This window comes from Suncus etruscus, chromosome 12 (genome assembly GCF_024139225.1).
Source record: "Suncus etruscus isolate mSunEtr1 chromosome 12, mSunEtr1.pri.cur, whole genome shotgun sequence".
Classification (NCBI taxonomy): Eukaryota; Metazoa; Chordata; class Mammalia; order Eulipotyphla; family Soricidae; genus Suncus; species Suncus etruscus.
The window spans coordinates 89,925,077-89,949,950 of NC_064859.1; the positions used below are offsets into that span (position 1 = coordinate 89,925,077).

General features: G+C 48.0%; 1 protein-coding gene across 1 annotated transcript in view; it reads left to right on the forward strand.

Annotated features, from left to right (window-relative positions):
- Nucleotides 1-24,874, forward strand: part of EFR3B (EFR3 homolog B) — an 89,230-nt gene that overhangs the window by 44,217 nt on the left and 20,139 nt on the right. Inside the window, exons 2-8 of the mRNA XM_049784469.1 lie at nucleotides 66-142; nucleotides 1,821-1,948; nucleotides 5,276-5,426; nucleotides 15,715-15,836; nucleotides 22,006-22,155; nucleotides 24,215-24,349; nucleotides 24,694-24,772. Coding sequence (XP_049640426.1) covers nucleotides 66-142; nucleotides 1,821-1,948; nucleotides 5,276-5,426; nucleotides 15,715-15,836; nucleotides 22,006-22,155; nucleotides 24,215-24,349; nucleotides 24,694-24,772 — 842 coding nt within the window. The remainder of the gene's footprint in view (nucleotides 1-65; nucleotides 143-1,820; nucleotides 1,949-5,275; nucleotides 5,427-15,714; nucleotides 15,837-22,005; nucleotides 22,156-24,214; nucleotides 24,350-24,693; nucleotides 24,773-24,874) is intronic.

The following is a 24,874-nucleotide window of genomic DNA, read 5'->3' on the forward strand; positions in this document are numbered from 1 at the left end:
TGGTGCCCCATCTTCTGGCCCCACAAGTGAGTTTTGCTCATGGCCTTTTCTCCTTCTCGTTGCAGGTGTGTGTGGCTGCTGCGGCGCCCTCCGCCCCAGGTACAAGAGGCTGGTGGACAACATCTTCCCAGAAGACCCAGAGGTGGGTGCCATCTCCTGCTGGTACTTGCCTTTTCCATTGTCAGTCCTGAGTCCTTCAAGGCATGGGAGGCAGGATGCTGGGCCTGCCCAGAAGTGGATAGAGGGAGCTGAACCCCACATGGGTCTCTTAGGTCAGTTGTGCCACAGGCTCTGGAGGTCAACTCGAGTGTACTTCTGGCCTCTTCAGTGGCTTCTTGGTGCATTTTTCTGGGGTGAGCCTTCTCTGAGCTGCTACCCCTCCTCATGGTGGCCTCTCCTTGCTGTCTCTCACCTCCTGGAGTCTGGTTCAGATGGCCTGGTCCCTCTGTATTCCGCACCCCCCTCTGGCATCTGTGGGCACCATCTGGGACCAGCTGCTTGTTTCCCAGCTGCCACCACACTGCCAGGCTGCGTCCTCAGGTTGGGCTTTCAGAAACATAGCAGCAACAGAGCAGTGGCACTAGGACACTAAGTGAGCTTCCTTGGGGCTGTGGGTTATGGGGTTCTCTCTTTCAGCAGCTCCAGACAGTTTCCCACATTGATGAAGAACTACCATTTTTGGGGTGGTTTTTTGGTTTGTTTGTTTGTTTGTTTGTTTGTTTGTGAGCCACACCTAGCAGCACTTAGGGGTTACTCCTTCTCTGTGCTCAGAAATCACTCCTAGCAGGCTTGGGATACTGGGGACCAAACCCGGGTCGGTCCTGGGTCACTTGCGTGCTAGGCCCTACGACTGTGCTATAGCTCTGTCCTCCAGAACTACCTTTTTCCTGTCATCTATTGGTGTTGAATAAACCAGCCTGAGTTTTGGTGCCAGGGATCAAACTTAGGGCCTACCACATGCAAAGCATGTGTTTTTTCACTGAGCTTCCCAAACTGTCTCCTGTGTGTAATATATTACAAAGCAGATGACAGCTATAGCCCATTAAATCCTTCACCATGCCTGTCTAACACAATGACTTATATTTCCTTATTTATTTTGGAGAGTTCTAGGGGAAGAGCTCTGGAATTATGAGTGCCTGGGATTATACTCAGCCAAGCCTTTCACATATAAAGCATGTATTCTAGTCCTCTGAGCCTTCTCCCCAGACCCATAGGTATTTTTGAACTGAGTTATTGTTTAGTGTTTCTGGGGTACAAACCCTACTTGTTTAACCCCTGAGCTCCATCCCCAACCCCATCTAGCACATTTGGTTCTGAATCACCTTCAGTGAATCTGCCATTTTATTAGTGCACACACACATAGTCATACTTATGCGCACACATATCTGTATACTGATGGAAACCTTCATGCCATACACATGTTCATCCTTATGCTACATAGACCCACAGGCCATTCTTGTATCAGCCATTAGTTATTTCAACCTAGCAGGCATCATGGGGATGAGTTGTGATTTTTTTTTTTCGTTTTGTTTTCATTTTGCTTATTTTGTTTTTGGGTCAACCCAGTGATATTCAGGGTTTACTCCTGGTAGAGCTCGGAGGATGATATGGAATGCTGGGCACTGAGCCTGGGTCGGATGCAAGACAAGCGCCCTACTTGCTGTGTTATTGCCCTGGTCCTGAGCCGTGAGTTCTTATAGGGCAGGATGTGGTTTTCAGCCTCTGTATCCCAGATATCCACTTGTTGTCAGGCCTTCACCTGAAGCTTTAGGGCAATGTTGATGCCACTAAAGTCACTCCCGCCACCCTCTCTTTCACAGGATGGTCTGGTGAAAACCAACATGGAGAAATTGACCTTCTATGCCCTGTCAGCACCTGAAAAGCTCGACCGTATCGGTGCCTACCTCTCAGAGAGACTCATCCGGGACGTGGGGCGCCACCGATATGGGTAAGTGCATGGGCACAGTTGGGGGTCTGGGGGAGAGATGCAGGACAATGTTATATGGATGAGACGAAACATCGTCCTTACAGGAAAATGACATCAGGTGGGATTGTTGAACAGATTGAGAAAACAGGCACTGGGGTGCTGGAGTGATAGTACAGTTGGGAGGGCATATACCTGGTATGCAGCCAACCCAGGTTCAATCCCTAGCACCCTCTGTAGTCCCCTGAGCCTTCTAGGAGTGATTCCTGAGCAATGAGCTAGGAGTAATCCCTGAGTGCCACCAGGTGTGGCCCAAAAGCAAAACAAAACAAAGAAACACAGTGGTAGGGTGTTTGCCTTGCATGCAGCCGATCCATAATGGACAGTGGTTCAAATCACGGTGTCCCATATGGTCCCCCAAGCCAGGAGCAATATCTGAACACACAGCCAGGAGTAACTCCTGAGCGTCACTGGGTATGGCCCCAAATCAAACAAAACAAAACAAAACAAAACAACAAGCACTGGGTTCTGAGGAGCACAGTTCTGCCTTTGTTTCTCTTTCTTTTGGGGAAGGGGTATTAAAAGGGGGCCACAACAAGAAAAAGCCATCCTAGTACCAGAGAGAAGACCAGACTGGGATAGTTTTTTCATTAAAAAAATATCTTTTTTGTGGTTGTTTTTGGGACACACTTGGCAGTGCTCAGCTTACTCCTGGCTCTGCACTAAGGAATCGCTTCTAGAAGTGCTCATCTGGGATGACCATCTGGGGTACTGGGGATTGGACCCAGGTTGGCTGTGTGAGAAGCAAACACTTTACCTGCTGTACTAATGTTCCAGCCCCATGAAAATACACTTAAGTGAAATATTTATTCATCTGAAAGGGAAAGTTTTGCTATATTTAGAGGAGAAACAAAGTCTAAAAAGAAAATGACTTATAAATTGATTTAACTATTTAAAAATTTAAGTATTTTGATGTCAAAAAAGAACCCATAAAATATTAAAGACAATAACAAAGAAGTATATTTAAATATATATAAGACAAAAGAGTAGGGACAAATGGGAGAATTTGTAATGTTCATTGTAGCTTCAAAAATACTGATGGCTAGAGGCCAAAGTGATAGCACAGTGGTAGGGCATTTGCTTTGCACATGGCTGACCTGGGACAGACCCGGGTTCGATCCCCGGCATTCCATATGGTCCCCCGAGCCTGACAGGAGTGATTCCTGAGTTCAGAGAGCCAGGAATAATCCCTGCCGGGTATGGCCCAAAAACCAAAAAATAAAAAAATAAAGGTCACCAAGAAATACATTAAAAAAAAACTGATGCGGGGCCGAAGAGATAGTATGGAGGTAGGGTGTTTGCCTTGCATGCAGAAGGACAGTGGTTCGAATCCCGGCATCCCATAAGGTCCCTCGAGCCTGCCAGGAGTGATTTCTGAGCATAGAGCCAGGAAAAGCCCCTGAGTGCTACCGGTTGTAACCCAAAAACAAACAAAAAAAGAAGAAGAAGAAAAATAAAATACTGAGGCCTGAGGCCAGAGCAACAGCACAGTGGGTAGAGTGATTGCCTTGCATCCCATATGGTTCCCTGAACCTGCCAGGAGTAATTCCTGAGCAAAGAGTTCAGGAAGTAATCCCTGAACATCTCTGCATGTGTCCTAAAAACAAAACACAAACAAACGAACAAAAAAACTGATGACTGGGTCCAGAGATAATACAGTGGGTATTCCTCTTGCTTTGCTAACAGCCAACCTTGGTTTGTCCCCTGAGCTTGCCAGGAGTAACCCCTGAGCTCAAAGTCAAATATCACTGGATATGCCTCCCCCCAAAAAAATAACAAGCCCCAAAATCAGTCATGTCCTTTGTTCCAGTAATTGCATTTCTCTCCTACCATCCTAAAGAATCAATCTGAAACATAACCTAACTTTATATCTAGAGGTGTTTAGGATTTGATAGTGTCTATTCAAATAATAACAGTACAACCAGGTGTACCCCAACTCGGGGATGCACCCCAAAATCAAGTTTTAGAGGTACGGAAGATAGCTGAAAGGGTCAGAACTCAGGCTTTGTATGCAGGAGGCAGGTGTTTGATCCCAGGCACCAACACACACATACACACACACACACACACACACACACACACACACACACACACCACATGGTCCCCCAAGCACCACCAGAAACAACCCTCAAATACAGAGCCAAGAGTAGCCTCTGAGCACTCACAGGCATGATCCAAAAAGCAAGGCAATATAAATGTGGAAATAATGGCCAACAAGAGAATAGTAAATCACAGTTTAATCCCTCTATGATCTAGAGATAAAACCAGTGTTTATAAACATGCTTCCTATATATCTCAGATCAATGAAAAACAAAATGTCTCACTGTAAATGCAGCGTTTATAATCAAGTTTAAAGAGAAGCAATAAAATCTTCTCAGGTCTCAGTAGGCAAGTGATTTTTGCTGTTTTTCTGGGCATCTAAGTGAAGGAAACAGCCAGCAGGATCACTGGGAGTTGTCCCACCAAGGCTAGTTTAGGACAGTTGTCTATTTTTAGCAGGGAGAATAGAAAAACAAAAAATGAGGTTGATGTTTTTCAGTGACTGAAGGACTGGCAGGTATAAATGTTCACACACACACACACACACACACACACACACACACACACACACACACACACACACACACACTTTTTTTTTCTTTTGGCTACTCCTGAAAGCAGAATTGTGATGAAAGGAGAGAATTTGTGAGAACTGAGTTTCAAATATAATGAAGCTTTTATGTAGTTGTCCCTTGGAAAGGTTGATGCAATTAGGCAGTCATTCACCACAGGATGTTTTTTCTAAAGCTTTAAGTCTGAGAAGAATTCCACTGTTTAGAAGCTTACAGATGGCAGGAAACCTCTTAGTAAGGACAGAAAATAATTTCTGTCTGTCCTACCCCTGTGAGTTACTATTGGAGGCATATGGTAATCCTCTCAGCCACATTGCTGGCTCAGTAAATTTCTGAGCTCTCCAACTACAAAATTTCTTTTGTGTGTTTATGTGTGTGGGGAGTGTGTGTGTGTGTGTGTGTGTGTGTGTGTGTGTGTGGTGCTTTTCGTGGAAGTTGGGCTCTGTGGCACTCCATGGTCTCGGGTCACCAGCAGCTCCCTCTCTGCTGTCCCTTTCTTCTGGGATCAGGCTGGGTGGAGTAGACACTTATTCTAATAAATCCACACCCTTGTGTTCAGTCTGTGTAGAGCTTCTTGGTCTATGCCTCAGCCTGGTTACTGCCCTCCAATGCTACCCCACCAGGCTGGGTGAGGGAGATGTGAGACGAAGTGAGTAACAGCATTGCCTGCCCTCTCCAGGTATGTGTGCATTGCCATGGAGGCACTGGATCAATTGCTCATGGCCTGCCACTGCCAGAGCATCAACCTCTTCGTGGAGAGCTTCCTCAAGATGGTGGCCAAGCTGCTGGAGTCGGAGAAACCTAACCTGCAGATCCTGGGCACCAACTCCGTAAGGAACCATGGGCTAGGCCGGTGGGGGTGGAGAGAGTAGACTTCTGGTCCTGGAGAGGGTGTGACTTCCGGTCTGCTTTGGGACCACCACCCTCCCACACTGGTCTTAATGACACTCTTGTTTAAGGATAAAAGGGTTGTTTTGGATATTAAAGATTTAAAGAAACATTAATGTGTACTATTGTCACCTAGGAAAAGGACAGGAACAACACACTAGAAAGGGCCTTTTGGGCAATGAAACAACTTAAGTTGGGAAGGGTGTCCATTAGCACTGCTGAAGAACAACTTCAAGGGGAGGGAGTCATGGGATGTGGTTTGATGCCCAGCAGAGACAAAATGACAGACATCACAGCCTGTAAGTAGTCTAGTAGTTTTTTGGAAACTCATACATATTCATGAAGGAGGCCAGCACACATGCAAAATCAGGCATAATAAAAAAATAACATGCTTCACAGGTACAGTGAATGTGGATTAAGGTCATGGGGGGTGTAGTGATTGTGGAGATGGGGAGCAAGGAGGCTCGAGGTGAGAATTCTGCCACAGTGTTCACTGGCCAGTCCTGCCCAGCCAGGGTTCCAAGGTCTTATCAGTAAAAAGTGCTTCAAAAATTCTTCTTGTCCCCAGCAGATCCAAGAGAATGAGTGGCGGAGGCTCCCCCAGGGAGAGTGAGGACATCTTGACAGACCTCAGGCTGGTTTGTTGTAGCTTTTCCTCACCTTAGAGAATCCTTCTAAGTTTCCAGAGGAACAGGAAAAGGGGAGAAGTTACAGAGATATATATAAAAACATTTGTTTTTATGTTTGTTTTTTTCTTTGTTTATTTTTGGGGGCCACACCTGAAGGTACTCAGGGGTTATACCTAGCTCTACGCTCAGAAATTGCTCCTGGCAGACGCAGGGAACCATATGAAATACCAGGATTGAACCCAGGTCCATTCTGGTTGGCAACATGCAAGGCTAAGGGCCTACTGCTGTGCTATCACTCCAGCCCAAAGCATTTGAGAAACAAAAATAAAACCATTTGATAAAATGAAATCACTTTCTTTTTTTTTTTTTTTTTTTGTGGTTTTTGGGTCACACCCGGCAGTGCTCAGACGTTATTCCTGGCTCCAGGCTCAGAAATTGCTCCTGGCAGGCACGGGGGACCATATGGGGCGCCGGGATTCAAACCGATGACCTTCTGCATGAAAGGCAAACGCCTTACCTCCATGCTATCTCTCCAGCCCCATGAAATCACTTTCTTAGAGCCTACAACTCAGTGGTTCTGTTGTATTCCCAGCATGCCCTGCCATTCTTCATATGTTTAGCTCTAGCTGAAGAAAGTTTTTAGCAAGAGAATTCTCCTGTAACTCATTTTGAAGAGGGCAGGAGATATAAAATAGACAGACAAGAAGGAGGCCTTTGAGGGCAGGGCACCCACAGCTCAGTCTCTGGCTCCAAGTGGCATCCTTGGAAAGCTTGTCTGTGGAAGAGAAAATAAGCTGGTAGCCTCAGCAAAGGAGCATCAGAGAAGTGGAAAGATCAGGGACTGACTGGTTCTGTCCTTCCCTAGCTGGGCGCCTCACCCCTTTGCCCCTTTGGCATGAGTAGTTCATATTACTTCCAGCCTTGCCTGCTAGTTCCGCTGTCAGGGTGTTGCTTTGCGAGAGGAGCCATGAGATGCTTCAAGAACTCCAACTAGTATGTGCCAGAAGTTGTCCCTCTGGATGACTTGCTTCAATTTCTCATCTTTTCTCCTCACCCCTCCACTAAAGGCATCTGTTGTCCAAGTTCCCATCGATACCTGGTTTGCAGCTGTCATTTAAGGGAAGTTTCTTGCCGGTCTCCTTTGCCCAGACCCCAGCCTGCTGTTCCCCTTACTGTACATGTTCCCTAGAAACAAGTTCAACCAGAAGTCCCTCAAGTCAAGTGTCAAAAGACCCAGACAACCCAGACAAATGGCTCAGGCCCTTCTCTACCCTCTCCTGGAGTGAGCTGTCTTTGATTAATCACACTTCCAGGCCCCGAGGGTGAAATCAGGTTGCCCTGGCAACAGCTTCAGCTGCAGTTCTTGTCCTGATGGAGAAAGCTGGAGTCTAAAGAGCATCAGCATGGAAAAGAAGCCAGTCATCCTGCATCCCCAAGGTGTCCCCCAGGAGGCTGCCAGCTCTAGGCTGTCCCTAGCTGCGGTAGGGGTGACGTTTTGCTGGACACAGCCTTCAGCCTCCCATGCCTGCCGGTGCCCACATTCTGTGGAACCGTGAGTCACTCCTGGGCTGTGATGAGTAAGCGCACAAATGGGGAGCCTCAGGCAGGCGAGATTATGTAAGAAAGGCCCTTAAAAGTGTGTTTGATCAAACCGGGCCCTTGGGTCCCCTGTTACCAACAGCCTTGCTGGTTGGTGCCTTCCTCTCTCCATGTGCCCTTTTGAGCTCCCTGAGCCAGGGACATTCTCAGTCCTTTCCCCAAGATCTTTGGAGCTGCCAGCCTGCTTCCATTTGTTGTTATCTTTGGCTTCTGATTTTGTGGGAAGATTGAAGGCTTGGAAGGGGAACAGTGGGGTCTCCAGGACCCTTTTCCCAGCAGCCAGGTCTGTGTGTGGAAACTTATCACATTTGCTTGCATTTAAGGATTTGCCTATGTGAGGACTTTAAAATATAAGCCAGGAAGGAGGGAAAGTACACTCACCTAACACCTTCATTTTGCTGGATTCCTCAGCCTGGAAAGGGAAAGACAAAGTATTTATGTCATCAGACATGGGCTAGGCACTAGCATTGACTGTGATCATTCAGTCCCCTTCAGGGGTCCTCAAACTTTTTAAACAGGGGGCCAGTTCACTGTCCCTCAGACCATTGGAAGGTCTGACTATAGTAAAAACAAAACTTATGAACGAATTCTTATGCACACTGCATATATCTTATTTTGCAATGAAGAAACAAAACAGGTACAAATACAATATGTGGCCCGTGGGCCATAGTTTGAGGACTACTGCATGTATCCCCCGAGATTCAAAAACGAGATCAAGTTAGAGGCCAGAGAAGTGTACAGGGGTTAAGGCATTTGCTTTGCACCTGGAAAACTCCAAACTTATCACTGGTGCCCCAGATGGTTCCCCAAGAAACACCAGAAGTGATTCCCTGAGCACTGAGCCAGGAATAAATTCTAAGCACTACCTGGTATGACCTCAAATACAAAACCAAACCCAAATCTCTTCCTGCATAAAGTTAAGGGAACGAGAAAATAACACATACAAACATCACAGAATACCTTTAGGTCACCTAACAGAAGTAACAATCATTAATTCCCTGGAGTGTGTGTATGGGGGTGGGGTGGGGAATAGTTTTGGGATTCCTCGTCACAGTGCTCAGGGGACCAGGTGATGCTGGGGGATCAAATCCTTGGCACTCATATGCTCCAGCCTAAGAAACTATCTCCCTGGCCCCCAGTTCCCTGACCGTCTGCTCTAAATTTTAAACACTTAGTTCCAAGCCAGATTTTGTACTAGTCCCCAAATCTCCTGTTGTAACTCTCAGGAGCTGGCGCTGGACTCAGCAAGCCAACGCTGCTGAGTGATGGATGCCTGGTTGGATGACTTGTGCCTTGCCTCAGCCCATGTCTGTGCACTGCATTCTCAATACTGACTTTGCTCTGCAGAGTTCGGGCCAGTTGCTCTGTGGTTGCTGCCCTGTGTCTGCATTGCCTAACTATGTCTTCGGGGTACCTTCATCTTTCTGGGCCATCGTATGGCCTCTCTTCCCCGGTTCAGACATAAAAGTTTACTTTAATGTACGTACGCACTTAGCAGAGAGTGCTGGGAGCTGCTAGAAGCATCTCCACAGAGACATTCATGTCTGGTGCTCTTTCATGCAAGCTAAGTTCCATCTCAGGGCAGGAGGTGGCAGCCGGCTCTCGCCTTAGTGATGGACAGACCCTTTTTGGTTTTGCAGTCAGATCACTAAAATTTTTTTTCCTATTTTCCTTTTTTTTTTTTTATCTCTGCTGAATGGAGGGTCCAGGAAGTTTGTTGGCCCCTGTGGGCATTCCACCTTCTTGCTAGAACTGAAGTGGCAGCAAAGAAAGAATAAACCCCAGCAAAAACAAACAAAAAAAAAAAACCATCTCACAGGACAGTCATGCTCAAGGAGGGGTGTGCAGGAAGATGGGGGTGCCACATGCTAGGCTGAAGGACACTGAAATATTTGGGGGAGCAATTAGGATCTCTTGTGGGCCCTATTTTCAAAAGACATTTTTATCTTTTTTTTTTTGTTTTGTTTTTGTTTTTGTTTTTTCGGGCCCATTTGATGCTCAGGGGTTACTCCTGGCTAAGCGCTCAGAAATTGCCCCTGGCTTGGGGAACCATATGGGACGCCGGGGGATTGAACTGCAGTCCTTCCTTGGCTAGCGCTTGCAAGGCAGACACCTTACCTCTAGCGCCACCTCTCTGGCCCCACATTTTTATCTTTTGGGGGATTACACCCAGCAATGCTCAGGCTTACTCCTGACTCTGCTCTTGGGAATTACTCCTGGAGGGCTCTGGAGACCCTGTACAATACCAGGGATCAAACCTGGGTGGGCCACATGCAAGGCAAATGCCTTCCCTACTGTACTATGGTGCCAGACCCACATTCTTATCTTTTTGTTGCCTCCATTTCTCCTATGATTGCTCTTTTGCCACTTCTTGCCCCTGGCTCTTCCTTCTGGGGATTCATGGTCCTGCCACAGATATGAGTTTTAGTCACCTTGCCTAACTGGTCCAGTATGATGGAATTAAGAGTCCTGAGATAGGGAATCACCCTGGCTTCTTGGGGGCCTCTATAGTAGTCACAAGAGTCTTGTGAGAGCCCAAGGAGTGCCGGACTGAAGTAGAACAGGGCAGAGAGAGACTTGAAAAAGCTGCCATAGGGCAGAGCAATAGCCCAGCAGGTTAGGACTTGCCTTGCACTGAACTAACCCAGGTTCCATTTCTAGCACCAAATATGTCCCTCTTGAACATCAGCAGGAGTGAGCACAGAGCACAGAGCCAGGAGTAAACCCTGAGTACTGCACCAGGTATGGTTTAATCAACAAACAACAAGAAAATAAAGTAGCCTTAATGACCTTGAAGATTGAAGATAGAGTGGGTCTGGGAGATGGAAGAGGCTGGGAGTTTCTAGAAATTACAAAGTACCTAAGCATCTATGCTCCCCAGAGCCAGGCCCTATATATCCCATGCAGATAGATGGCCTGTCCCCAGGCCTATGAGGAATGAATTTTGGCCCCCACATGCACTCATTGTTTCAGCAGCCACCAACTACCTTTTCCTCCAGAGTCTCCTCCACAGCCCCCCAAATGCCTGCATTCTCCAAGATCTGTGCCCCGATTTCTTACTCACGATGCCTCGCCCCTTGGACAATGTTATCAGTTCTTTCAGTTTATTTTGGCTGGAGTATATAGAGGGGGGCTCCTGAAGCTGCTCAGGGGGTCCTGAGACCCCACTTGTGATTCTCAGCAAAAAGTCAATGATTCAGGGCCCGGAGAGATAGCACAGCGGCATTTGCCTTGCAAACAGCCGATCCAGGACCAAAGGTGGTTGGTTCAAATCCCAGTGTCCCAGATGGTCCCCCGTGCCTGCCAGGAGCTATTTCTGAGCAGACAGCCAGGAGTAACCCCTGAGCACTGCCGGGTGTGGCCCAAAAACCAAAAAAAAAAAGTCAATGATTCAGTGTAAGGACCTGAGGATGCGATGCAGCTGGGCATCAACAACCAACAAAAGAAGGCCCAGCAAAAGAAGGGGGAACAGCACAGTTCTGCTTGGGGTACCCAAGTTCTGCTTGACCTATACTGTGGGGGCTCAGATAAGCTCAGCTCCTGGCTTCCAGGCCCTAGAGAGCTGCTCTAACTTTTCAATATTTGCAATACTGTCAATATTTGCAGCCTGCTCTCTCAGTTTCTGTTTCTTCTCTCTCATCACACATGCAAGGCAAATGTTCTATGGCTACCACACCCTCTGGCCATTTCCTTACTGCTCTTGGCCCTTAGTGAGTCTCAGTGTCTGCCCAGTTATGCCCTACTGGAAGGGCCATTTTCTGCTCCAGACAGCTTGTACCTTCCTTATGTCCAGAGCTGAACTTTGGATCTAAAAGGATGGCCCCTAGCAGCACCCATGGCCTTTCGAATGCCACATGTCCAGACGCTTCTGCATGTTGCTATGGAGACAGACTTCCCTCCTCACTGCTGTGTCTTTGAAACAGTGAAACAAAGACATCTCAGCTTCATTATTTCGCAGACTTGGGCCTTCCATGACCATTGTTTCAAGACCAGACCTTTGACACCGGTAGATTTTTAATGAAGGGTAGAAAGGTAGAAAGGATTGAAAGTTCCAGCTCGATGTAGCTAATCACCCAGGGACTGGCCCAGTGAGATCTGCTGGAGCGGGTCACAGGCAGCCACAGGGCATGGGAGATGAGGCAAGAGAGGAGGCTGCAGCCTGCAGCTACTGGGTGCCAGTCACAGCAGCTCCTAGACAAGGGTTCCTGTTGGCCCCATTTTGCAGCTGGGCTGACTCAGGGTGTAGTACTTAAGTATCCTGCCCAGATCAGCCCACACACAAGCAGAGAAATTGGGGCTCAGAAACGTCCTGGGGAGGAGGATGGCTCAGCAGGCTGAGCATGTGCTTTGTAGGCTGGAGGCCTGGGTTTAATCCTCATCTAGCTGCCAGCTTCTGCTCCCCTGTCCTCTGTGCTGTCCCACCCCACCCTGGGCCACCCCTGTTAAGTTAAGTCAGGCTTTGCAAACAGAAGGTCAGGGTTCAATGTAGATCAACCTCTAAGCACCAACTGGGAGTAGCCAGTGAGGGGAGCAGCTCCTGAGCATCTCTAGGGTGACCAAAAATCAACCAAAAAAAAAAAAAAACAGATTATCCTCGCTATTCTAACCTTACTGTCTGGGTGAGTAACTCTGATAATAGCCAGATAAGACAGACCACAGTCTGTGGGCTTGACTCCTGATGCCCTATGCTCTTGTTTTTGTTTGGATTTGGTTGATTTTAGTTTATGGAGATGGTAAAAGGCTATGCCCAGCTCCCAGCACAAACTCACCCTCAGCCCACTGAACTCAGCCTCTGGTTTCCCCCTGCTCTATGACAAGTGAAAGCCAATAACAATTAGTGAAAATGAAGGCTGGAGAGATAGCACAGTGGTAAGGCGTTTGCCTTGCATGTGGCCAACCCAGGATGGACCTAGGTTTGATTCCTGGCATCCCATATGGTCCCCCGAGCTGCCAGGAGTGATTTCTGGGTGCAGAGCCAGGAGTAACCCTTGACCATGGTTGGGTGTGGCCCAAAAGCAAACAAACAAAAATCAGTGAAAATGGAAGGGACAGAGCTTCAGTAAGTCATTTGCTGGTCCCAATGGGAACTTGGGCTGAGAACTATTTAGGGATCGAGTCAAGGCTCTAAGTCAAGGTGGCTCAAAGAGCATCCTAGACTATGACCTGCTTCTCTACAGGCTGTAAAAGCAGCCCCCTGTCAGGATTGTCCACAGTCGTTTCTGTAACACAGTGTTGAGGGAAGAGCAAAACCAGGACCAACCCAGCAGAACTGATACCCCAGATGCCAGTCCCACACGGATGCCTCACTGATGACCAAGAACCTACAGGACAGCAGGGAAAGTCTTTCATATGTGTCACTGGGAAAATGAGCCACAACAAAAGAACCACACTAAGCAAAATCTTACAGCACACACAAAAGCTAATTCAGAATCCAGGTTAGGGAGATGACTCAAAGGGCTGGAGCATGTTCTCTGTATATAGGAGCCCCAATTCTGTTACTGGCACCATGTAGTCCTTTGTATCCCAGTCAGTACAAATGACCCCTAAGCACTAAACCAGGAGTAGGTTCCAGAACTTCCAAGTGTGGTCCAAAAACAAACAAACCAATAAATAAATTAAAAATTGAACAAAGAGGGTCCAGAGCAGGTACACCAGGTAAGGTGTTTGCCTTTTACACTGTTGACCCAAGTTCAATCTCCAGCATCCCATTTAGCCCCCTAAACCCACCAGGAGTGATTCCTGACCAGGAGTAACCCCTAAGCACTGCCAGGTGTGGATCCCCCCAGGAAAAATTGGTCAAAGAAGGTCTAGAGTGATAGTTCAGTAGGCAGGGTGCTTGCTTTGCATGTGGTCGATACAGGTTCAATCTCTGGACCATATGGGAACCCCGAAGCCCACCAGGGGTGATCCCTAATCAAAAAGCCAGGAGTAACCCCTGAGTATTGCTGGGTATGGTTCAAAGTAGAAAAGAAATTGGGCAAAGAATCTTAATATTCTTTTATCTAAGAAAACATCTAGATGGCCAGTGTTTGTTGCACACCTGTTAGAAAAGCCTATTATGGAAATAAACCACCCCACTCCACCCCCAGGTGGCTCAAAGGGCTGGAGTGCATCGTTTTATATGAGGGAGCCCCTGGTTTGATCCCCACTATTGCATGAACTCCTGAGCAACCCCTGAGCCAGAATTAGCCCCTGAGCATTTCTAGATATGGGCCCCCAAAACACAAAACAGAATAAATATTTGCAGGGTGTGGGGACAAGCAGAGCCTCAAACTTCAGTGAGGATGAAAACAGTCCTGCCACTATGGAAAGAAACATGGTGAATCCTTAATAAATGAAGGTGGGAACCTTTGGGGGTGAGACAGGTCTGTGCGGTGGGGTATTTGCATGTGTGAGTCCATAGGTAGAATCTCTGACACCACCAAAAAAGAACATAAGATCCTGCAATTACACTTCAAGATCTTTATGCAGAGACCATGAACACCCTAATTTTAAGCGGTCTGTGCGCCCACTTGTCCACTGTTCAGCTGTTTACAAGTGCCCAGATGCAGACACAACCCAGGTGCCATCTATCCCCAATGGAACCATATAGTTGTTGAAAGAGCAGATGAGGTACGGACAGATACTGTGATGATGGAGCTTGTCTTGCATGTAGCTGACCTGGGTTTGATTCCCAGAACCTCATACGGTTCACCAGGCCTCAACCAAGAGTGGTCTCTGTGCACAGAGCCAAGAGTAAGCCCTGAGCACTGTCATGTGTGGCCAAGTCAGGCAGCATGAAACAAGTAATTTCACATTTAGGTGAAAGGTAAACAGTGCAAGCAAGACAAAGACAGAGTCTTAGATTCTAACACCTCAATGGTAGTTTCTAAAGGTGAAAATCAGTGAAAACCATTGTACAGGAAGGTGAGAACTAGACTTTAGTGGGGAGCAGAATGTTATATATGAAGGTGTCAGCATATAAGCTGCATTCTGTGCCTGTCTAACATTACAAACCAATGGTGTTTCCACTGGAAAAGCTTCACTCCATGTTCTGTTTCACGAAGATCGGGAATCTGTTCAGATATGTGTGCATGGAGGGGAAAGAGCTGGAGAGGAACAAAGGACTCTAAATGCCCCGGAAGTGACTTATGGGTCTTAGGCCAGGTCACTGAGCCCCTCATGACTGGACTGGTGTCAAAACTCCAACTGGTCAACTATTCTGTTGACCTTGAATACTCATGCTCCTTAGTATGATGATTTTTGAGCCCCACACCCCTCAGGGTACCCCTGATCATGGCTTGTTCCTCCCCAACAATATCTTTTATGCTTGATCCCCTAAGCAACCTTCCATAAATGTGGCCTGCAGGGCCAGCAAAAGCTGGGAGAAGAGTGAAACAGAAAGGGTTGGGGACAGTTTCCCCATGGAGGGACAAGTGTTAGAGACCTGGGCTGCACCTCCAGAACCCCAGGCAAGTCTGATATGTGCAGTTCTCAGTGTCTTCGTTTATACAGAGAAGACTCACCTCTAACTTAGAATCATCTTAAGAAGAAATTGCTAAATAAGAAAGAGAGAAAGAACAAAAAAAAAAAAAAAAAAGAAATTGCTACAGGGGCCGAAGTGGTAGGGCATTTGCCTTGCACATGGCTGATCCAGAACAGATGCAGGTTCGATCCCTAGTATGCCATATGGTCCCCCGAGCCAGGAGCAATTTCTGAGCATAGAGCCAGGAGTAACCCCTGAACACGACGAGATGTGGCCCCCCCAAAAACAAGACAACAACAAAGAAATTAATACTGCTCATCCATCTTCTCACCCAGGCAGGAGAGGCTGCGAACCCAGTGTTGTAGGCTTGTAGTGTAGATAGGTGAGAGAAACAGGATTTGTAACTCTTGGTTCCCCAAGAATGCATCAGAAGGGGAGCCAGCACTAAGCCCTGCCTTGTATGGTTCCAAGGAAGTGTTTCTGGGAGTTGACTACTCAGGCCGGAGCTCTGGGGCTCACTGTCTCTCCTCCCTGCAGTTTGTGAAGTTCGCCAACATCGAGGAAGACACACCATCCTACCACCGAAGCTATGACTTCTTCGTGTCCCGCTTCAGCGAGATGTGCCACTCCAGCCACGATGATCTGGAGATCAAGACAAAGTGAGTCAGGGCCCAGAGAGATAGTACAGCGGCGTTTGCCTTGCAAGCAGCCAATCCAGGACCAAAGGTGGTTGGTTCGAATCCCAGTGTCCCATATGGTCCCCCGTGCCTGCCAGGAGCTATTTCTGAGCAGACAGCCAGGAGTAACCCCTGAGCAACGCAGGGTGTGGCCCAAAAACCAAAAAAAAAAAAAAAAAAAGACAAAGTGAGTCAAGGGTGCCCCAAGTTTTGTTCCTAGCACTGCAGGAGTGACCACTGAGTACAGAGCCATGAGAGGCCCTGGAATACCATCAGATATGGCCCCTAAACAAGCGAGAAAAAAAAAAAAAGGTTTCTTGGGCAGCAGTTGGAGCAGATAGCCAACCCCATGTCTTGCTCTGCTCCGAACTTGCTGGGTGGGAGGTAGCATAGAAAACAGACTTCAAAGATGTGCTTGTTTTTTGTCTTTTTGTTTGTTTGTTTTTGGAGGGGCTACACCCAAATGTGCTTAGAATTCACTTCTGGCTGGACTCAGGAGACCCTATGAGATGCCAGGGATTGAACCTGGGTCTGTTATATGCAAGGCAATGCCTTCCCTTCTGTGCCATCACTCTGGGCTGGGTGCGCTTTGGAAGAGAAAGAACATGGAGAACAGCGAAGGTGGTGGGAGGAGGCAGCCCTTCCTGCCTAGCCTGAGTCAGTGAGCACACACAACACACCACACATGAGCCCACACACTCACTTTTACCTGCATATACATGCACCTCCCTGTGCTCTTTTGTTCAGAAGCACATGCCTAATACACTCCTTCATTTCATTTCCTCAACTCCATCCCTCCAGTCTTTCCCCTTCACACAAGCACTCGATGCCTCCTCTCAGCCCCTGGGACATTGCTCCTTTAGCCCTGGAACCCTCCCTATAGTCATGTATCAGCTTCCCTGCCCCTTCAGCCAGCTCAGATAACCCTGTGCCAATGACACCTCCTGGCAGGATCCCCACACCCACTGCCCTTTGCCCTCCCCTGCACTCAGCCTTTCTATATAATTTGCTCAGAGCACTTCCTGTGCCATCCCCAGCCCTTCACCCTGATCTCACGAGGACCACCAGGAGCAACCCCTAAGTTACAGTGCTGAGAGTAGCCCTGAGCACATCTGATCTGGCCCCCAAACAAAACCACCACCCAAATATTTGTTGAGTAATGTCTGCTTGCAGATAAACATCCTGACTTACAGAATATATTTTTATACACAGAGACAGCAGGACACTTGACTCATTAAACTTTTATTCACTGCAGAGCTGGATGGAGCTGTAGTTCATATACATAGTTCATCTGGTCCCCTGCGTCCTGCCAGGAGTGATCCCTGAGTGCTGAGCCTGTAGTAAGCCCTTAGCTCAGCCAGGTGTGACCCCAAACCCAAACCTATGTACTCTACACTCTATACACACACTAAACGCAGCTGCGCATACAATCACATGGTAGACTATACTGATTACACATGATCCCTTATGCTCTGCAAACATACACACACCTGCACAATCACATTGCTCTGTAATCATGTACATGACCACACAGATTCATATACAGTCTATCCAAATCACACACACACAAACTCACTTATATTTTACACACCCAGGCAACCATTATAGTCTGTACATATATACACATATACACTGTACAGACATGTGCATCTATGCACTCTCCCTGCCCATTTGGAAGCACAATGGAGGGCAGTGTTGTGTTCTGGCCCTGTGGAACTTTCTGGAACTTCTGGTGTTGGCTGCTGGCAAGCAGGCAGAGCTAGACACCCATCACATATATACACTAGCATGAGACCCTCAGGTCCCTAGCACAAGGGTATCCTAGCTCATCTTTCTTTCTGTTTTTTTTTCCCATAACTTCCAGGCACCCATTTTTTCCCTGAGCTCCCCCCTATTTCCTTCCAGAACCCTTCAGCCCACCCCTGAGCCAGTATAAGACACCAAAAGCAGTTTCTGTCCCAAGGCCTGATCTCCTGCTATTTCTTTGAGCAGGGTAGTGGGCTCTGAGCACCACATGTGTGCTTACATGTGTGATGGGATTCTGGGGAGTGGGGAGTGAAAATAACTTTGCTCACAGACACATATCCAGAAACCCCTGAGTAGGAAAAACAATTCCCCCAGGGCTGACTCCCTGCCAGCCAGGCTCTAAGGGGGTCAAGGAATCTGGCATGTTTGGAATCCATCTGTGAACTTGGAGGATCGACTTCCGTGTGCATTAGAGATGTTTCTATGTATATTAGGGATGTTTTATTGTGCATTCAAGAAATCTCTATTTGTATTAGAGATGTTTCCATGTACATTAGAGATGTTTCTATGTGCATTAGGAGAGTTTGTTTCCATGTGCACTGAATGCATAGCCACAAATGCATGGTGAGTGGAACTGATGTCTTTTGTCCTCCAGTCATAGCTCTTTCCTGGGGTCAGGCTCAGGGCAGCATATTGCTGGGGTTTGTAGTCTTGCCCTGATTTACCTGCCAGAGAACCCTGGTGCTGAATGTCAGTCACCTTCATAACCCCCAATCATCACAGAGTGATGCCCAGGACCTTCCCACATAACCACACTTCCAGCTGAAAACCACAGGTGACCATTAGTCATCCAGGAAGCCTGCTGGGCCACACTGATCACTGAGAGTATGGGAGCTGAAATGGTTCCATGATGTGGGGCTTTTGAGCCATAGAGCCATTGGTAAAGGTGAAGGTTTCCAAGAGCCCAGACCTGAGACAGGAACAGAGAGCATGGCCTGATATAGCAGTGTTATAGCAGTGATATAGGGTGTTGGGAAGAGCAAGGAATTCAGCCACATTGGGAGGCTTTCCTTTCTTATCTCTTAATTCAGTAATCCTATTCAGAGTAAGGATTTGGAAGGGGCTCAAATGTTTTACTGGGTAAGATGCAGCATTGCAATATGAAAGCAAAAAAGTATAGAAATATCTGAAATAATCAACAAGGGACCATTTAGAACAGGGCTTCATTTCTGGGGGCAGGGGCAGACCTGGCGGCACTTAAGGGTTACTCTTGGCTCTGCACTCAGAAATCTCTCCTGAGGAGCCAGAGTGGTGGCGTAAGTGGTTGGATATTTGCCTTACACGTGCTAGCCTAGGACAGACCACAGTTCGATCCCTGGCATCCTATATGGTCCCCCAAGCCAGGAGCGATTTCTGAGTCTATAGCCAGGAGTAACCCCTGAGTGTCACTGAGTGTGGCCCAGAAAACCCCAAAAAGAAAAATAAATCTTTCCTGGCAGGCTTGGGGGACCATAGGGGATGCCAGGAATTGAACCCTGGTCCGTCCCGGTCAGCCACATTCAAGGCAAACACCCCACTGCTGTGCTATCTCTCTGGCCCCTGGAACAGGGCTTCTTAAACTCTTTCTGCTTATTACCCCTTTCTACCCAAGAAAATTTTACATGACCCTTAGCATAATCACTTACTGATTATAAATCATAAATAAATTTATTTTACTGTTGCTTCAGATCACACCTGGCAGTGCTCAGGGCTTACTTTTGACTCTGTGCTCAGGTTCATTCCTGTGGGGCTCAGGAGAGCGTATGTGATGCCAGGGATAAAACCAGAGCAGGCTGTACTAGCTCTCTGAATCCATAATGCAGGCACTTGCCTTACATGCAGCCAACCTGGGTTCCCCGGCATCCCATATGGTCTCTAAGTACAGAGCCAGGAGTAACCCCTGTGTATCACTGGTTATGGGCCCCCTCCCCTCAAAAAAAATCCACAGTTTAAGAATCTAATATGGGACCAAAAATACAGTGTAGAAAGGTAAAGCACTCATCTTGCATTCAGCCAACCTGGATTCTATCTCTGGCACAGTGCGGGGTCCTAAAGCCCCCCGGAGGGGCCCGGCCAGCGGGGAAGCGGCTGGGAGGCTCTTGGACGTCCGCACCTTTATTTGGCTGGGTTAAAAGAACAACCACACCTGTAAAAAATCTGAGAGAGGTTAGTAATAATGACCTCAGGCGAAATAACCGGTCAGAGGTAAAATTTATTGGTCCAGCATCTCTTATATAGAGGAGGAGAAATGGGCAGGAAAAAAGGCATGTCAATCATACTTTTTGGCGCGAAAGCTATGGAACAAAGGCAGTAAATCATCCCAGAAGAATTGACAAGTTTACAATCATTCCCAAGACAGCAGCTTTCAAGGGATAGCCTTATGTCTCCAAAGTGGGTTCTGCAGCTCGCTTATCTGGAGCTAACAACAGTCTGTGAAGGGGCAAGTTTTTGAAGCGTAACCATTAACTCCGGAAAGAAGCTAAAGGGAGTGGCCTAAATCTGGAACTGGCATTGGGGTGTTTACTTTTCTCTTTGGCTTCAAAGAAAATCTCCTTCAGCTGCGAAATACCTTTCCTGTTAGCTCAAAAGCTTACAGCAAAGTCTGCAGGTAGGCAGCCTTAGGTGAAAGGCTGCATAAAAGACAGAAGACAGAAAAATTTATCTCTGACAGGACACTGTCTCCAACAGCACAGCAATCAGTGCCCCAAACACTGCCAAGAATGATCCCTGGCAGAGTACAGTGTCAGAGACAGGAGAAGCGGTGAACAACAGTGAGTGTAGGAAAAAAAAAAACTAGGGGCCAGAGTAGTGGCACAAGTGGTAGGGTGTTTTGCCTTGCACACGCTAACCTAGGACGGACTGCGGTTCGATCCCCTGGTGTCCCATATGGTCCCCCAAGCCAGGAGCAATTTCTGAGCGCATAGCCAGTTGTAACCCCTAAGTATCTCCAGGTGTGGTCCCAAAAAATCAAAGCAAAAACAAAACAAAACAAAATAACCTAAACACAATGACAACAAAGCTAGGATGTTGTGAGCTCCTTTGACAGTGGGTCATGCCTCTGTTGCACATGTTTATACAAAGGCTATGAAAGACACTGGATATTAATTATAACAGCATTCGTTCCTGTTATAGATCATGCACAGAAGGAAAAACAATCCCTCTAAAATGACAAGCTTTGAGGCAAATCTTCCATGTAATTTTCTATAATTTACACACATCACTTTATCATCAGAAAATATACTTGATTGGGGCCGGAGAGATAGCATGGAGGTAAGGTGTTTGCCTTGCATGCAGAAGGATGGTGGTTCGAATTCCGGCATCCCATATGGTTCCCTGAGCTTGCCAGGAGCGATTTCTGAGCACAGAGCCAGGAGTAACCCCTGAGTGCTGCCAGGTGTGACTCAAAAACAACAACAACAACAAAGAAAATATACTTGATTGAAACTTCAGGGTGAAATAAAAGGCTTCTTTCGGCTGGAGCAATGGTTCAAAGGACAGTGTATATGTATGTTCGACCTGGAAACAATTTCTGGTCCCTCAAGCTCCACTAGGAGTGATCCCTGAGCACTGCCATGCACAGCCCCCCTCCCAAAACAAAATAAAACAGGGGCGGGGTGTTTCTGACAGCGCAGGGACAACTCCATGTCAGCACAGCAGGGATGGAGCTGCCTAAAAGGGTTCCCCTCTGGTGCCAGAGTGATAACACAGCAATAGGGCTTTTGCCTTGCATGCAGCCTACCCAGAATGGACCTGGGTTTGATTCCCAGCATCCTATATGATCCCCTGAGCCTGCCAGGAGTGATTTCTGAGCACAGAGTCAGAATAACCCCTGAGCACCTCCAGGTGTGGCCCCAAACAACAACAACAACAACAAAATAAACTAAAAGGTTCCCCTCTAGTGTTCTATTGGCTCACACCCTCCAGAGATCCCTTAGTGGCTGGAGAGCCTGAAATTTAGCACCTCCCTGCAGAGCCTTCTAAAGGGGCTTTAAGCCCTGGCTTCAGCCTCACTCACAGCTGGCAGCACTTTCAGTGCCTATAGCTTGGATTCAGGCTCGAAAGAAGTCAATTGAACTCCAAAGAGGTGAGATCTGGCACCCTAGGGTTCAAGCCACCCAGGGAATCCTGGCCAGCCTGTGTCTCCCAGAGAGAAGACTCACTTCCGGGACTCCATCTGCCAGTGCACATGCCAGCCAGATGGCAGAGCTCCATGGAGAGCAAATGCGGGGGAGAGGGGGTTCCCTTATGCCTTTTGCCACCAAAAAGAAAAAACACCCTTCCTACGCTCCACTGTGCTTCCTCCCAACTGTAAATCCCATGGCCTGGAGGTCTCCTGACTCCAGTCCACCCCTTCCTTCCCTTGCAGGATCCGAATGTCAGGCATCAAAGGCCTCCAAGGGGTGGTGAGGAAGACGGTGAATGACGAACTGCAGGCCAACATCTGGGAACCCCAGCACATGGACAAGATCGTGCCCTCGCTGCTCTTCAACCTGCAGCATGTGGAGGAGGCTGAAAGGTGAGTGGGAGGGTAGAGAAGCCCTCACTGTGGCCCTTCTCTCCCTCCCTCACTGCTCCTCCAAACCCTGGACCTGGCCTCCAGCCAGCTGCTGGAGCCCTGAGGTCTGAGTTCCAGAGGAAGGACAGCTAGGGGCTGGCCTCCGGGGGAAGTGTGTGCTGATAAGAACACAAAGGACCCCGAGGCTACCTATGTGTCTCTGGAAGCAGGATCAAGGTTTGAAAAGGCCACTCAGGACTCCATTTCCCCAGAATTTTTCTCCCTGACCTTCTTCCTACCTTCCTTCCCTTTTTCCCTCCCTCACTCCTCTCTTCCTTTCTTCTTTTCCTCCTTTCCTTCCTTTCCTTTCTTCCCTCCTTTCTCCTTCATTCCCTCTTCCCTTTTCCCTCCCTTCCTTACTACCTTCCTTCTTTTCTTGCTTCCTTTTTCCTCTTTCCATTTCCTTCTCATTCCCTTTTCTTCTCTCCTTTTTCCTTCCTTTCCTTTCTCCCTTCTTTTTCTCCTTTCTTTACTCCTTTCCTTCCTTTTCTTCTTTTTTCCATCTTTTCTTCCTTACCTCCTTCCTTTCACCTTTCCTTCCCTCTCTCCTTTTCTTCCCTCCTTTTTCCTTCCTTTCCTCCTTTCTCCTTTCCCTTTTTTCTTCCTTCTTTTTCTCCTTCCTTCCCTCCTTTCCTTCCTCATCTTCCTTTCATCTTTCCTTCCCTCTTTCCTTCCTTTCTTTCCTCCTTTTCCTTCCTTCCCATTTCCTTCCTTTCTTTCCTCCTTTTTCTTCCTTCCCATTTCCTTCCTTTCTTTTCTCCTTTTCCTTCCTTCCCATTTCCTTTCTTCCCTCCTTTTTCCTTTCTTTCCTTTCCCCTTCTTTTTCTCCTTCCTTTACTTCTTTCCTTCCTTTTCTTCTTCCTTCTATCTTTCCTTCTTTACCTACTTCCTTCCTTTCATCTTTCCTTCCCTCTCTCCTTTCTTCCCTCCTTTTTCCTTCCTTCCCTCCTTTCCCTCTTCCCTTCTTTCTCCCGTTTTCTCCTTCCTTTCTCCTTTTCTTGCTCTTCTTCCTTTCATCTTTCCTTCTTCCCTCCCTCCCTCCTTCCTTCCTTCCTTCCTTTCATCTTTCCTTCCCTCTCTCCTTTCTTCCCTCCTTTTTCCTTCCTTCCCTCCTTTCCCTCTTCCCTTCTTTCTCCCGTTTTCTCCTTCCTTTCTCCTTTTCTTGCTCTTCTTCCTTTCATCTTTCCTTCTTCCCTCCCTCCCTCCTTCCTTCCATCCTTCCTTCCTTCCTTCCTTCCATTTTTTCTTCCCTCTCTCTTTCCCTTCCTCCCTCCCTTCCTTCCTTTCTTCCTTCCTTCCTTCCTCTCTCCCCCCCTTTCTCTAAAACCACCCCACACTAAATGCAGACACGGGGTTTCACTCGGGGGCTTTGCCAGACATGGGTAGATTCTCACCCCTGGGACAAGGACTGCAGGGAAAGGTTTTGCGCCCCAGTAGGGTATTGTGGTTCTGTTGAAATATTTGGGCTCCCTCGCTTTGTACGTGCTGCAGGGAGCAAAGTCAGTATGCCATATCTGGAGCAGCACCTCCCTCCCCAGTCCCAGATTGGTCCAGGGTGGTCACAGGTGGGAAGAGTCCTGGGCTCCTTCTGCCCAGCTCTGGGCCCACCCTCTGACTCAGGTACCACTGAGCCACAACTGCATGCCGCTGTTTTGTGCCTTAGCCTTCCTTCTCCCTTGCTTTCTTTTCATTGCCTAGTGTTTTTGCCTATCTCATCTTTTTTTTCCAAAGCCTTGGGGACTTGAGGACAACTTTGCCACACCCTGGGCCTCTGGGTGTCTCTTTCCTGTGAGATCCAAAAGCCCTCTTCTGAGGGCTTTCCAGGAGAGGAATAAGAACCCTTCCATAGTCTCCCTACAATGGGGTTCACTTTCTGGCAGTGCAGTGCTTTACACTGAGCTGGCCAGTCACTGCCAGACCCCAAAGCCCTTCTGCCTATCCACAGGGTCTTGGGGGAAAAGACAGCCCTGCTCCCAGCTTCCCTTCTCTCCTACACCCACATGGTGCTCTGTCCCCACAGCCGGTCCCCCTCGCCCCTCCAAGCCCCTGAGAAGGAAAAGGAGAACCCGGCTGAGCTGGCCGAGAGGTGCCTCCGGGAACTGCTGGGCCGAGCTGCCTTTGGCAACATCAAAAATGCCATCAAGCCCGTCCTCATGTGAGTGTTTCCCATCCCAGCATGCCTTGCCCTTCTCTGGACCTGTGACAGCAGAAGCTACCACAGTGGCCCAGAGCCATGTGGGGCTGGTGGGAGCCGGGGTAGGTGCCCTACTTCATTCCTCAGGCCCATTGCTATGGAACTTTGATCTTCCAGTTCTGGGGCTGCCCTTGGGATCTCCCATGATTCCCTTCTCTCGTCACACCCTAAGCCCCCCACCAAAGTCCTTACCAAAGGCTCTAGAAGGGAACCTGGGTCTCTCAGGTGTCGCCAATCTTATCTTTCCTCCCCTACCACATCCCTTTTTTGCACACCCCACCCACACCCTGTATTTCTCCCTACAGTCACCTGGATAACCATTCTCTCTGGGAGCCCAAGGTGTTCGCCGTCCGCTGCTTTAAAATCATCATGTACTCAATTCAGGTATTACCACTTCCTCCCACCCCTTGCCCCCATATTCAGCTGAGGGTATATTCCCCCTGTTCAAGGGAGCCTTCAGGAGCAGGTTGAGTATCAAAGGAACAA